We start from the raw sequence: 15732 nt of genomic DNA, 5'->3' as shown, positions 1-15732 counted from the left end.
TCAGAAATATGATTTAGTCCTGGTCCAGTGAATTGTGGGGAATCACTATGGGCATGTTTCTAGAAGCAATTCTCAAAGTGAAGGAAGTCACTACAGCATCCCTTGCCTTTGAGAATTGCCACTCAAAATACACCTGAGGAAGGCTTTCTCTCCCCCTCACCCAGTAACAACAGCAGGCTTGGAATAAATAATATTTACAGCTCATAGTTCCCCCCTCCTTTCCCTTTCAAAGCAAACCAAATGGAAGTCAAAAGCAAACACAAAACCCTCAATATGGCTATTTTTATTTTTTTAACTGTTTAGATCCTTTAGAAACATGCTCGGCTGCAAAAACAAGGTAAAGATAAATGAAAAAAATAAGCTCAGGATCTTTGCAGTACATAAATGTAGGTTTTCTTGTCAGGAATTTCAGCATGTGGTATTTCCCAGAGCCTAACTGATCTTGAATTTCTCTGCCGGTTGCAGTACAGTTGACTCTTTCCCTTCATCTGTGGAAATAGGCAGTGGCATCTCAGAAGTTCTGCCCATTTCTGAGAGCAACATAAAAAGTGGCATCCAATGTTTAGTATAATCTGTTGTATGGGTTACACAAAGTGATTTACCGTGTTTATTTTATGCAGTAACAGTTTTCATATGTATATAGTGCCCATTGATATTTAGCAAACCAGACTGGGTTTACTTTGGCATACCAGCTCTTGCCTAACATAATTGACGTGACACATTCACCCAAATAATGATGGGAAAGAGTCCCCCTCCCAAAAAAAACCTTATAAGCGAGTGTTTGGCTTTCATGCTAGATTTGATTGTTATATCATCATCACACAACTAACTTGTTATGTAATTATTTCAAAAGCTGCTTTCTTGATGCAGTATGAAGCATTTAAACTTGGCTTTTGCCTACCAGTCCAACTGAAATTTGAGTCCATCAGTAGTGTGCCAGAAGTGAGTATTAAATCACATCTGGATCCAATTAAGCACTGAAAGACTCTTACAATTGTAGGTAGTGGAGGAGGGTAAAACATGAAGCATTCTTTGCCTTAACTGGAAGGGTCACTGCTTCCGACCCTCCCACTCCGGTCTGGGTGCAAAAATGTAATCATGCTTTGGTACTCTAAAAACCCTTTTTGGGGGGTGGGGTAAGACTTAATGTAGAATCCAACTATTCTGAAACATTTCCTTGTTCAACATCATTAAAAGTTATCACATGTAGCTTGTGGTTCATAAGTTGTTGTTTTTTGCATGTGTGAAGTTACAATTTTCTTTTAATGGCTTCATTTTCATGTGACTGTAAACAGTGGTTTAGCGTGACTTGCACAATTTGCAGTGACCCTTGGGCTTATATGTTCCCATCTCTCACATGGCTGGAGAACTTCAGAAGCATTTTCTTTTTTGTTCACCTTAATCAATTTCAGGAGTTGCTGATGGGACTCGTTAGATTAATCCTGCCCAGAGTTTGTTGGTGATGGTAGGGCTTGCAAATGTGTGCTTTTGATATGTATTCCTTGTTAGATATAAGTAAAAGTGCCTGTGGTCTCTTCCCTGCCTTCCCACTCCATCATTGCTGTCGGAAGCTTGACAGTCATGAGATGGTAGGGAATGGAGCTGCCAGCCAGAGTGAATAGGGTGTGTGAGGTTTGTGAAAGTGTCAGTAACAGTTTCTTAACCAAGCAAGCAGATTAGTTTTCAGCAACTCTTCACTTGTGTCTGTGTAGTCGAGTGTGCAACATTCGTGGAGCAATGCAACAAACTAGAATTAAATCAGGATATGGAACACAGATGTAATTACAAACCACAGTTAATGCAAATGGAGTTTTACAAAGCAACTCCAAACTGTAATCTACAGTACTGGTTTGCTGGCCCCAAACTATGGTTTGAGATGTACAAACAAATTATAGTTAAACTAAACAAACTATGGATTAGCACTGTATCCAAATCAGGACTAAGCATCTCAAGATCTGTTTAAAACAGTAAAACAAATCACCCTAAACAGTAGATACATAAAATGATGTGGTATTTGGTTTGAACAGCTTTAGCAAGTTCTTTCCAACAGAGAGCCTAAAGATAATCTAATGATGTTCTAAAGATATATGTGTGTGTGTGTGAGAAAATATTTTTTTTAATGGCATAATGTTGTTTTCTAGAGTTGAAGAGAGTGGGAATCTCTTGCTGTTCTTCAAATGCCTCTCCTATTTCACTGAGTGCTATGATCATCGGAAACGCACTTTGACCCATTTCAAGGTAGTGTTTTGAAAAGTTATGTTTTCTTTCAAACCTTCCTTTTTCTCTGTTAACCAGTTGCATTATGGAACAAAAGAAAACTGAATGACATTGGTTTTTGAAATATGAGTTAATTTAATGGTACTGCAAGTTTTGGGGGAAATATAAATTCATGGTTGTTTGGTTCTGTGCTATTTTAGAAATCTCAGTTCCTCAAAAATAATGTTTTATGGTTGTGTGGACTGCTGAGTTGAAACTTTTCTGTTGAGGTTCTGGGAGAGTCAAGAGCATTGTGTGGTTGGTAGGCTGACAAGACGAATCTGTAAGTCTGAACTGTTAGTCACAGATTCAGAGTCTGGTAACTCTGGAATTGGCATAGAAGAGAACTGGGGACTGGGTCACAACAATTTGAGGATCCCCCAATATGCCTATTGAGGGAAGGGGAGAAGGCTTTAGTGGAGAGCAAATAAAGAGTTCAATTTGTCTGTCATAGGATGTAGTAGAAGGAGTGGCAAATCATGGAACATAAGAGTGAGGAAGATGCTCTGATCAAATAAACTTTCAATCTACCTGGCTGTAGGTGGAGATTGAAAGTGCTCAAACAGGGAAAGAGTTGAGGTAATACAATGGAAGTGAGGTTTGGTGCCATTGCCCAACCACATATTTTGCCAAAGATGTATTACCATTTTTGCCCAGTCATAGAAGACCATTTACTTACAAAGGAATAGTGAAGTATGTCCTCTATCTTACTTTTTCTTTCTGATGATTTGTATTATTAGACATGTTAGAGTTTTAGTCAATAGGTAACACACACAAACTAACAACAAACAGTAATCTCTAAAGATTTTGCCATGTAAATGAGATTGGATACATAGTACAATTAAAGCAGCATAGCTAGAGCAGAGCTTAATAGCTGTAAAAATCTTCAATGCTAGTGAATAATTAAATCAGAAAAGAACATCTGGTATGAAAAAAAGAGATCACAGATCAGAATTTACTGATAAAGAAGTCTTCAGCTGACATGCACAAAGTTGGACAATTATATTCAAACCAGCCCAAATGACTTCTGTTTTGAGATAAGGGTTTAAACTCTGGCTGATCACAACACATATACCACAATCTAAAAATAGTCATGTGGTGGCTTGAGGAGAGTGATATATTAAATACAATAAAAATTCACAGTTATTGCTTATTCTTACTGCAAAGAACTATGCAGGGTAGAATCAAATTCCACAGAGCTCAATAGGACTAACTTAGAATTGTGCATAAGATTGTGGTTGTCTGTAAATACCTATTTGAATTGTATAGGATTGTACTTAATATTACCAAAATGGATGCATTTCCCTTCTAAATATACTGACAGAGCTTAAAGAGTGTCAATAAGGTGCATTATGAATTTTTCAGTTATTAATATTCTTCAGGGTTTTTCAGAAAGTGAGTACCGGTAATAGTTTCTTGGTAACAGTGGTCAATGCATAGACTATGTTGCATGGTATCTTTTAAGCAATATTAATATTGCAAAGCATGAGTTTCAGGTGCTGACTATTTCTGATTCAGAAATCTAAACAACTCAATCTGACTGGTCTCATTCACATGATGAAATCTTGGCTTAATAAGCTAGGATATGTATGAGGTTCATGCACCTTAACCCAGACCCTTTGCTATCTCTTCACACTTCCCTTTCTGTGAGTGGAGAAGCAAACTAAGAAGTTGGCTTTAAAGGCAAACTGGGAATTGTGATTAATGATTTCCCAACAAGCCAAGATTCAGAAGCCAACTTTAAACAATGGGAAACATCCTCAGATCTATTTGTAGTTCTGTTACTGATTAAAGATGAAAAGCTGTTTGTTGCCTCCATTTTATCTCCAATATATTGTGTCCAATTTGCCATTAGACAAAAAACTGGTGTCTTAAATTCAGCTACTTTATGTTTGCTAGAAAATAACAAACGTTTATTCTGCTTCAGCAAAGTCTGTCTCATTTCTCCCATGTTGTGCATTATGTGTTTCCTATATAAAACACATTATACTGGTCACATGAGAATGCTACCCCTTATCTCTACATCAGCTGATTATTCCCCACACAGTGTTAAAGCATTTTTTAAAAAAATTCTTTATTCTTTTGGTATACAGGCAAGCCCCCATTTACGTGGGGGTTATGTTCCGAGGTACTGCATGTGTCAGTGAAATAGTGTATATTTGAAACACAGTTGAAAAGAAAAGCCTGCAAACACCCTGTTTTCCGCCGCCCCGTTCTGCCTCTTTTTGTGATGTTTTTGGGCCACTTCCGGGTTCAGCATGATGCGCATATACATGGTCGTGCACATATTGAATGCACATAGATGGGGCATTGCCTGTAGATTGGGTCCCTTGAAAAAAGAATATGTTACTGGTTTTATATTTGAGTCTAAGTTCTAGAAATAAAAAAGGCTCAGGCTTATTAAATCAGAAGGTGCAATTTCGCCAAGTTAAGGTAGAAGTTATAACGGCTAAAAGTGTTGAATATACATATGTGAATATACTAACATGGAAAGACAAATTGAAACAGTGATAAAATGGTAATCTTTACCTACTTTTTACCATTTTCAGTTTTGTTAATAATTAAAAGTATGTGCCTATAGGCAAGGTTCTCAGGCACATAAAAGCATTGGGATACTTTCCCAAGACAACTGGGTTGCCATCCATTCTTATGATATCCATTCGTTGCCGAACGTAACGGGTCTGATTGTTCCCTTTGCAGAATGTTTCATCTGTGATGCTGGTTATGTTGTTGAACTGCAAATCAAAACAGTGAACTTGAAAAATCTGAAGATCCAATGCTACCGGTAGTTAAAAGATATATTGTACTAGTTTCCTGTTTTCTTTCATTCATATCCTATCCAATACTTTTCTCTACAGCACTATGATGATTTTTGTTATAAATATGTACATTTTATATAGGTCATGGTTTTTCCAAACTCCTTACACTAATGTTTGGCTTCTTCAAGGCTCTTCCTATACAACATTGTTTGTCTATTGCATGGTATTCTGCCCTGAAAATTTCTTCTTTACATGAAGAAAAATAAAACTTGAAGATTCCTATAGATTACAAATGGGAGTCCCTACAGTAACATATCCCTTCAGAAGAATCTGTAAGTTACCAGAGAACAGTATTCTTTATTGGGCAGGTTACTGTTTCCCTTGCTTAGGCTTGCAGTGCACAGCTTCTGTTTTATTTTATGTATTAACTTAATTTATAAACCACCTTTCTGCTAAAGTATTTTAAAATACAAAAATTAAGCAAAAAAAAATGTAAAGCTGAGTTCTCTTGGGCCATTGGTAGTATGTGTATGTACGCGCACGTAAGCACACACACACACACACACACACACACACACATTTCTTTGTGCAACAGCAACGAAATGTTTTCAGACCTGAAGATTCAGAGTACGCAGGCTCTCTGGCAAGTTAAGTGGGACAGACTCGAGTAAATTGTGTCCTAGGTCGAGAAATGACAAGTTGGTCAGCTTCTGTAAAAGAGAAACAGAAAAGGAGGGTTAAAGAAACTGTTTTACAAGCAGTTTAAACAAGATAATTGGTTACTTAATTGGATAATCTGTTCATAGGGATTGGGCTATTTAGTTGCATTAAAAGATGTTTGAAGCCTGTAGTAAAAATAAATATATTACTTAATCTAAAAAAACCCCACATTTTTTTAAAAAAAGTGATCTCCTTCAGTACTTTTGGACCAACATCAATATGATAGATGCTGTAGATGGGGAGAGAGGAGCATGGAAGAGAATCAAAGATTTCACTGGGTATATACAAGCCATTCAGCATGCCAAAATTAATGAATTAACAACTTGTTTTTGGATATTTTGAGCAAAAAATGGTGCGATGCTATGTAGCATGGTGGGCTGCTGTGTTAAGAAACAAGCTGACAGCCCTCTTGGGGATGCAAAACTAGTTTTATGGTCCTTTGGATTGGGATCCCATGCAATATTGTATTGAAGAAGTAGAAAAGCTTCCCAAAGCATAAACTATAAACTATAGGACAAATATTGGGTATAGTTCTTAGATAGTCTGAAGAGCTAAACCACAAGACTGGGTTCAGACGACGTGCACACACCAGGCCACGGCTCACTGTAGCACAGCAGCAAAACACTGAGGAGGAGCCAAGTGGCCAGGATGTCCTCTCATGGAGCATACATGTTGCACTAAGCCATGGTTTGGCTTAGCACGACATAAGAATCAATTGTAATAATAAATTTTATTACCTTGAAAGCATTTGCTTTAATTCCTCTGCTTTTAATAAAGTTATTGTTTGCTTTCAGTGAAGTTAGCTTTGGAGGCAAAGCTGGAAGCTTGGCAAGTCTATTATCACCGAGTGAAAGTTCTTCTAATAATACTAGTTTTGCAAAGGTTCCATCTTCAATATCTTGTATCATATTTCCAGTCAAATCTATTCTTTTCAGTGTGGCTAAAAAAGAAGAAAGAAAGAAAAGATAGGCTCTGATGCTTTTCATAAGCAATCACCTGTTAAATCCCTAGTAAAGCTGCATAGCAGCCTGGTTATGGAGTCCTGGGTTGATAGTTTATCTGAAAACTATCACAAGGAGAAAAATTAAGCTTGCCTTCAATGTCCTCCCATGTTCTTCCTTTACAGTGGCAGCACCAATTGTAAATGTCTAATTCATCCTTTTAAGCACTAGCGTGGTAACCACAGATGACCAGGAATTGCATGCAGCTAAGTGAGCAGACTAGTGGAAGAGAGCATTCATTCCTTTGTGCCCGTGGGCTGTCAGGAAAGAGAAGCCCCCCACCACCACACTCAGTATAAAAGTGCACAAACAGGCTCACCTCCTCAGGTTATTTGATAAGTGGTGTTATCTCCTTTTCACCACTTATCAAATGATTGCTCTGCAGCCCTCTCAGGAGCTGGGTGCTGGGCTCAGTAGGAAGGTTTAAACCGCAGCACTAAAGCTACCGGTACTTTATTTTTTTATCCCTTTTTGCTGAGATTTTGACATTTGATCAGGCTGCTCAAGGGTACCCAGTGTCTGCTCCCTGCTTGCTTAAACAATGTTGTTCTGCTAGTCTATGAGCATGTATTCTTTTTTGGTCTTCCTCCTAGAGTAGCACTGTGTTCAACTTGCAGAAAGGAGTTCTAGGATTAATCCTTTTGCATTCAGTGGGCATTGTTCAAGGATAGTACTATGCTGTTTTATCTTATTTCTGGGGTTGTCATTGATGAAGAAATATTAATTAATTAATTAATCAATTAAATACTTAATTAACCATACATGTATATGAAAATGAAGAAAATGGTACTGATGAAGATTAAAATGTTCTTTCTTAGTTGTTATCTAGGTCTGACTTTGTGGCCACAGCAATCTTGTAAAGAGATAGTCCCTTGTGTGGGAAAGGATTGCTTCTTCCAAGATGGTGATTCATACAATACCTGTGGTTATTTATCTGAAAAAATAAGTTTTAAAAATAAGAATAATAAATTAAATGAACTTAAAAGGAATATAGTGATCTTGGTCAGTGTTTATTTGTTTACTAATATAGATGGTTGCAATTAAAATTTTATGAATGAGATGTAATTCACCTTCAGTAGTAGTAGTATATGCAGTAGTAGTATATGGACATGAATATAAAGGTAATGAAATGTATTTTTAATGCTTTGCTCAAACTTTTAGTATAGTCAAGAAGTATGTAGTTTTAAATCAAGTATATACTTACGAATTTCAGCAAAATCAGATACTTTCACCTTCTTAATTTTGTTGAAACGTGCATAAAGATAGCCAGTTTCTTTTGGCAGAGCTGGAACACTTTCAATATCTGTTTCTTCACAGTAAACTGAACCACTTAAACAAACACACAGCAGACAAGTAGCCAAATCTGAAATAAGATAATTTTGTTTCTATGTAAGTGGAATGTTGGACGATTGATTGTCTCTCAGTCCTAGTGGCACACATTATGGGGTGTAAATGCTACATTCAAATTGTGTTACATGCATTTTGCAGACATTAGAATATGGAAACTTTTTTTACTCTTTGTTATAAATGTCACATGAGGCCTTCTGACAGCTTTGAATTTAGTGTCAGTCAACATAGCACTTTATTCAAACAGACTTGACCTAGTAAATTTTAGAATTTAGATTTCTGAAGCATAGAAACTTACCATATCTTGTAAATTTGAGATAGTGTATGTATTCTTTATAAAATGTTTTCAACTCCATTCCTTATTGTTGTATGGGTTGAAAAATACAGATAGATGAAAGGATAACAAATGTAGGTTAACTAGAATTCCAAGTTTAATAGTCAGATCATGAGAAATAGTCTTTATTTTCCTTTCCTTTGCTTTAATTGTAATATCTCAAACCTTAGGATATTGGAATGAAATTTGATTTGACAAATGGGTTCAATCCTCCTCATTTGTTTTCAAGGAGAGGAATTTACTCACTTCACTGTTGCCTACAGTGGTACTTCTAGTTACGAACTTAATTCGTTCCAGAGGTCCGTTCTTAACCTGAAACTGTTCTTAACTAGAGGCGTGCTTTCGCTAATGGGGCCTCTTGCTGCTGCTGTGCCGCCGGCACATGATTTCCGTTCTCATCCTAGGGCAAAGTTCTCAACTCAAGGTAACTCTTCTAGGTTAGCGGAGTTTGTAACCTGAGGCATTTGTAACTCGAGGTACCATGTATTTTTGTTCTCCATGCCTTGTTCTTCTGGCACTGAGAAAACTTAGTCATGATTCTGAAGCAGCTAGACCCAACACTGATTGATCACATATTCTCAGCACTAACACTAGTGGAAAAGTCAGATCTGTTGCTGAGCTTTCTGCTTTCTCTGGCATCATTTTTTTGTTTGGGAAAATGCAATTCTGTGGTATCTGTGAGCATGTGCTTGCTGTCTAGGCTTATAAAAATAGTACAATTTTTAAAGCCTGGAGTATGTGAGTGTGCACACAGTTGCCATAACATGCTTCTCTGACTAGAAGCAATAGAAATAGGGGAGAAGGGGAGACCAGTGCATCTTGCACTTTGTGGTTCATTCAGGGCAATCATTACTTGCTCCAAGCAAGTGGCAAGTTGAATTCTGATGCTTATGTCAGTGTGCATACTTTCTCACATTTATGGTAACTATTTTGTTTGTTTGTTTTAAGCTTGATATTATACTGTAATGTGATAAAAACTTACCTGTTAAATTTGTTGATCCCTCACTAAGTATCTCTTCATCTCTCTGCACTTGCAGTTCATTTTCATGGAAAAGGAGCATATCATTGCTTTCCTTATATGTAGGAAGTTATAAAAAACACATGCAGGGATTAATATATTATTTTTCAATAGTGGTGGTAAAACCTTTAAAAGTTAATAAATCACATTGTCTGGAACATTAACTGGAGCACTGGAAACAATCTAGTTTTTTAAAAAAACCACACCAAAATCTAACATTCAGCAGTACTTCTGGGATAGGGTAACTTCATGTGACACCTCATGTTGAATACAGACAGTTAAATTAAGCAATACTTTGTTATTTCCATTTGCTAGTGGGCAGATCAGATGTCATGTTCCTAGCCCAACAACCATGATTTATTAGATCACGCATGCACTGTGTGTGAGCTTCTTTCCCTGGCACACCCAGCTTAATACAAGATAACCTGGCTGGTAGTTTGCTGTGATGACTGAACTGGGAGGTTGTGGGTTTAATGCTCCCTGTAACTGGGATCAAACCATGGCTAGCAATTCTGAATTGCAATGAACACTCAGACTAATTAGAAGTGGGATGGTGTATGGAGGCAGTGACAGGCTGGATGTGGGCCAGCAAAGGTGTTGTATGTTCCAATTTCTTGAGTCCAAGAGGTGAACATGGCTTGTTCCAGACAGGATTGCACTCCACTGGAAGGAGCAGGTTGATAGCTTGGGGGTACTCCTGGCTTCAGCACTGTTACTTGAGGCCTAAGTGGCCCCTGTGGCTAGGAATGCCTGTTTCCAGCTATGGCTTGTTTGCCAGCTATGGCCTCGTTTGGACAGAGATGACTTGGCCACAGTACTCAGTACTCTGATAACTTCCAGGTTGGATTATTACAGTGCACTCAGGAGCTGCCCTTTAAGATGACTTAGAAACTTGTACTGGTTCAAAATGCAACAGCCAGATTACTGGCTGGGGCTGCCTTTACTACTCATATATAACCCGTGTTCTAAAACAGCTGCATTGTTGCTAATTCTTTTCTGGGCCCAATTTAAGGTGCTTCCGCTAATATTTAAGGCCCTAAACAATTTAGGCCTCAAATATCTGAAAGGCCTCCTCATTCCCTACAGACACTCCCCAGTGTTAAGATTAGCAGAGGGGGCCCCTCTTGGTAGTTCCATCAGAATTTTGGAATTTTGGAATCCTTTCCTGGGATCTGCTGGGAAAATGAAATGAGGGAATAAAAGCCTCTCGGATACCACAATAACACTTTGAAGCTGGACAAACTACTGATTGTTGTTTTGCTCCATATCATCAGCATTATAGTTGAGACAACTACTGGTGAGCTGACCATCCTTTTTGCAACTCCATATTGCTCAGTTGTCAAGCAGGATCACCCCCCACCACATCAGCTGGGTCCTCTGATTTTCATTTATTATTTAAGTATATGAAACATTTATAAACTAATTAATAGAGGCAGTGGCCATTTTAGGTGTGACTGATGTGTGTGTGACTGTGTACATGTGTATCACACTGAACCTGGAAGTGACCCAAAACATCACAAAAAGGAATGGGGTGTTTGCCGGCTTTTTCAGTGTTGTTTCTGACACTTCTGTTTCAGTGTATCTGAAGAAGTGTGCATGCACACAAAAGCTCATACCAAGAACAAACTTAGTTGGTCTCTAAGGTGCTACTGGAAGGATTTTTTTTTTTTTGACTACAGCAGACCAACACGGCTACCTACCTGTAACTCTAATATATGTGAATTCACTTAAACACGCAGTGTCTTGGAATGTAATCCCTGTGTAAATTGGGAGTTGCCTTATTTAAAAATCTCAGAGCAGCATGACTATGGATAGTTACAGCTATTTCTGTACAACAGTGATGTTTCTGGTATTTTTTGTGCCTTCAGTTACATAGGAGGAAATCCTAGTATGCATTTCCTCAGGAGGATGTCACTGCCCATAGATTGGCAATGGGGCTGCAGGGGAACAAATGCCATATGGGAGCTTCCTGGCTCCAAGGGGTACTAATTGAAATGGCTATGTTACCCCAGCATTGAGAGCAGCATGCCTCTGAAAACCAGTTGTTGTAAGCTCCCCATAGGCATCTTGTTGGCCACTGGAGAATAGAATGTTGGACAAGCTAGATCTTCTGCAGGGTTTTCCTTATGTAGTCATGTTTTGAAGGGACATGGAATGGTGGAGGGATCCAACAAGGTGACTTAATTTAATTTACTGTAAACTTGTGAGCAGGGTTTTGTTCTACTGGGTCTTTTTTCCTTCAGGCTGTTTTATAAATAATTATAAATCATAACCCAGTCCCCCTCAAGGTATGCAAATGTGCCACCAAGTTTGGGTATTGCTGCTTTGATGCTGTTCCTGTTCATGAATTAAAAGACAAGAAATTCATAAGTGGTATTAAAATATGAGGTGACAAACTATTGTGCTACTTGCAAAAATTCAGGAAAAATGTATGGAATATATGAGAAGAGCTTAAGTCTTTTATGCACTTAAATGTTCATTGAGTTAATTTTGTTGTTCATATCCTGTTTTAGTATTATGAATAGAAAAGCAATTTGTCTTTATTTTAATATGCTTCAGTTGTAACCTGTAAGGTCTGTGGGGTTGCTTGCAAGTAACCAGGCAAGACTCCGACCTGTCTTTTTACAGGTTTATTGTGCATACTATTTACAGTGCAGAGCTACAAGTACATGTTTGTATCAGTCACTCGCAGAATCCGGGAGTGGCCCCTTCCGGCAGTGACCCCAAAATAAGAATTTTGGTATCCGAAATCTCCGCCTCCCTTCCTTACGTTTCACCCCTCTGCGCACTTGGGGCACCGGAAATGGCATTTCTCCCTCCTCGCCCCCTGAGCAAGGGGAGTGCAGGGTCTCTCCAACATCCCCAGAACCTTTGCTCTCCAGACCCGGAGCTGCCTGCCCCTCCCCACTGGAGACATCGCTGCTTCCTCCGCTGGAAGAGAAGGTGCTGCTTGTCAGGTGGGGCCGGGGCTCTCTGTAGCATCCCAAGAGCCCTTCCACCACCCTGCACTGAACCGGGGACAGTTCCTTGACATCACCCCTGTTATTTGGTTCTCTTTTAAGTGAAACATTAGCTTCTCCTCATTTAGTACTCTAATCACTTTGACTGCCCTTCTTTAAACCCTTTCTCACTTCTTCTTTTTACTATTAAATGTATTACTCAACCTTCACTTAAGGACCAAGGGTGGGATATAGCAACCTAAAACATCATTAAACGCAGCTTACGTTACATGGACTAGTTTTGCATAAAACAAATTCACATGATACATACTGTAAACTGAAGTTCATCTTACTGAAGCGCCATCTACTGGTGCAAAGCAGAGTTTACTATACTTAAAATGTTACACTTTATCCTTTTTAGGTAAACAATTTTAAAAATAGTAAATAGACATCTTTAAGGAATAAACACTTAAGAACTTAATACATTTGCAGATAATGTAATAACTAAATTGCCACCATCTGTGACAGTTGGTTAGAGCATGGTGCTAAAAACGCCACAGTTTCAGGTTTGACACCCATATGTATTACAGGGGGTTGGGCTAGATGATCATCAGGGTCCCTTCCAATTCTATGATTCTATGAATACTGCTGCCCTGGATGAGTTGCACTTCCCTTGAAAGAGCAAGTAGGCACTATGGGCGTGCTTTTGGATCCAGCTTTGTCACATGCCCAACCGCAACAACAACAACATAAATGCTAAAACCTATTATTTCTTTTTGGCATTGGCTCTGAACATCATGTTATGAGGCTTTGATCCACCATAGGTTTTCTGCATATGTGTACTACATTCTAGACAATATAATTTCAAATACTGATTTATTGATTATTTTTACTTGTAGCCTGCTCATCACTGAATGGTCACAGGGCAGGTATTTAATACTATTGAATAGGGCAGCACATTGTGAATGCATTAAATGTAGTGGCAGTTTATAAGGCTTGTTAAAGTACAATGCTCTGTTTTGGTTTGAATAAATTGAGGATTGTACTGTATAGCTGTTTATCATTTATATAGTGGACAAAGTTCCTTACAGTATTTATGAATGTTGCTCTCATAAAATAGCCACTGTTAAACCTATTTTATACAAAAGGGATTGGGGGGTTGGGATAAGCCTAAGACTTGTCTAGACCAGAAAATGAGTTCTGGTAGATCAATGAACCACACTTGATTTTTTGTGTATAAATGCAGAATGGTCACTCTTTATGACAATGACACAGATAATTGGTAAAAGAGGAGGAAAGTCATGCATTAAGGCAAACATGGGCTCACACCCATTGTTTGTGGCCCACATAGGTATGTCACATTGCTCATTCCTATGTGCCCAAACAGTTCCACTATGATAAAGGAACAAAATAAAACAATTGTGTGTAACTATATTATGATTTTATTTTGGCTAACTTTACATTATCCTTATTTTTTCCACTTGTTTTCATAATTACCCATGGAACATGCTTGCATGCATAAACACAGAACTTGTCAAATACCTGATTTTTTACTGCATCCTGTGGTTTGTCTTCATAATCCTCCTTAAATATTATGTCTTCATAACTTTGCTTAAATATCGTCTCTTCAAGAGCAGCCAAACCAGGGTCATAAAATGTGGCTGAGTGTTTAGGTGGTGCCAACTTCACGAAGGGCAACAAAAAATAAAAGAAGAGACCAAATTTCTGCAACGTCTTCATTTTGAGAGGCTGAGGCTTGAATTGAGCTGGAAGGACTAAGCAGAATGATTTCTTTGTGACTGGAAATAAAAAAGCAATCTCTCAAAACAATATTTAAAGCGTAGAGGTCTAGTTGGCAGTGATTTCTAATGCTTAAGGAACGTGGAAAAATGATTAACTCTTAGCTTTCTTTCTATTAATATTTCCAATGTTAAAAAGTTGACAATGTACATTTAGAAAAATAGAAGTACAAATTTGATACATTGCAGATTTGTTTTGTGAGTTAAGTGCTGATAGAAATACATACAAAACATTGTTTTAGATTTTGTATGTATGGTGATGAAATAGTTAAAAGGAACAGGGCTGAGCCCAGCCTGGGACTGAAAAGAATATTTTTCATTGTCTTAAGGACTATTTTGTAGAGCAAGCTAAACTTTGAAATATGCAACAAAGTAATAACAATGTATTTAAATATAAAAAATAGCATGCATACAATTGAAGAAAAATACTATAACTTTTAACATATGTGATCTAGTATATAATAAACTTTTACAATAACTTGTTAAAACTGATAAGATAACTTCTTGGAAGATAACACCTACCGTTTTCACTGATTGAGATCTCTTGTGTGACTGTTTCAATAAGGTTTTCTCTGCATTAATTCCAAATGGCTAGACAAGAGTGAGATTATTTTCAGCAGTCTGAAATGATACTACTACAAAAACTGTCAAACTTTAAAAGCACCTTCTGCAGGGTAAATAAGGCTGGGTCAGCATGCAGTCTTGGATGCAAAATGATAAATCAGTCCGGCTCTCCTAATAAATTGGAAAAGATTCAACTTAATATGCTAATATAGTTGCTCTTATCGTTCAAAGCTTTAACTGGACCAACTGCAGTTTCATGCAATAAAGACTTAAGCAAAGTCATATGCTTCTCATTTAGTTTAGCATTTAATGGAAGACAAAGGAGCTGACTTCCGTTTCAGTTTAGGCATATGCATTCCACTTTTTTGTGCAGTTAAAACTTGCAACTCAAGATACACACAGAGGAAATTCAAGCTTTTAGTTTGCAATTTAGTTGGTTGTAGGTTTTGAAAATCTTGAGAGCATTCCAACCTTAATAGCTCATTATAGAAAACAGTGTGATGTATATTCACTGAGAATACAGTTTGTAATAGAAGCAGATTTGCATATGAAAATGACATATGGCAGAAAAATTACATTTCATTGAAAAATAATTCAGATTCATGTCTTGATATGAAAAATGCTTCCAATGTTTCATACCTCTTAAAAGAGGAGAAACCTTTCCATTTTATACACAGCCAGCGAAGATAAACAGAACCTAAATGTACAAACAGCATTTATTGTTGAAAGGCATCACTGCTGAAACTTGTCTGTGGTTTGGTATGTTACTTTTAGCTGGGACTCCAAATAGAAGATGCATCAGCTGAGAATATTTTCATTTGGATTAGTTTTGTAAGCCCAAAGCTATGCTGTTGTAGAATGTTTATTGCTCCAAGAAAAGCCAGAGTTCAGACACCAGCTGTTTGCTGTGGAACGCCATCTCAGTTGGAGTTGGAAGCTTTGCTTTAAGTACATCTGCTGGTTTACAGTCTTCATTTGAAACTTGATCCATTCTG

The 15732-nt window shown here is 37.7% G+C and overlaps 2 protein-coding genes across 3 annotated transcripts in view; one reads left to right on the top strand and one right to left on the bottom strand.

The window, feature by feature from the left end:
- Positions 1-15732, top strand: part of CENPP (centromere protein P) — a 170473-nt gene that overhangs the window by 11637 nt on the left and 143104 nt on the right. Inside the window, exon 6 of the mRNA XM_033140764.1 lies at positions 2142-2238. Within this exon, the coding sequence (XP_032996655.1) occupies positions 2142-2238 (97 nt within the window). The remainder of the gene's footprint in view (positions 1-2141; positions 2239-15732) is intronic.
- On the bottom strand, positions 1136-15076 carry OGN (osteoglycin). Of its 2 annotated transcripts, none has more exons than XM_033140763.1 (7): positions 14696-15076; positions 13917-14149; positions 9400-9490; positions 7941-8099; positions 6473-6675; positions 5630-5725; positions 1136-4991 (listed from the first exon to the last, which is right to left on the bottom strand). In XM_033140763.1, the coding sequence occupies exons 2-7, from the start codon at positions 14112-14114 to the stop codon at positions 4818-4820; spliced, it is 921 nt and encodes a 306-aa protein (XP_032996654.1). In that variant the 5' UTR covers positions 14115-14149; positions 14696-15076; the 3' UTR covers positions 1136-4817. The 2 variants fall into 2 exon arrangements, with proteins under 2 accessions (XP_032996654.1, XP_032996653.1); XM_033140762.1 differs by having other exon boundaries at positions 13917-14173; positions 14696-15069.

Source organism: Lacerta agilis, chromosome 2 (genome assembly GCF_009819535.1).
Source record: "Lacerta agilis isolate rLacAgi1 chromosome 2, rLacAgi1.pri, whole genome shotgun sequence".
In the NCBI taxonomy this organism is placed as follows: Eukaryota; Metazoa; Chordata; class Lepidosauria; order Squamata; family Lacertidae; genus Lacerta; species Lacerta agilis.
This window is presented reverse-complemented; position numbering and strand designations above follow the sequence as displayed.

Excerpts from the sequence above, each read along its gene's own strand:
- OGN (XM_033140763.1), bottom strand. The coding sequence starts at position 14,114 with ATGAAGACGTTGCAGAAATTTGGTCTCTTCTTTTATTTTTTGTTGCCC. Across the intron at positions 5,726-6,472 it reads TTAAAGCAAATGCTTTCAAG|AAGCTGACCAACTTGTCATT; the intron begins GTAATAAAATTT and ends TCTCTTTTACAG. Across the intron at positions 4,992-5,629 it reads TGCGTACTCTGAATCTTCAG|TTCAACAACATAACCAGCAT; the intron begins GTCTGAAAACAT and ends TTTGATTTGCAG.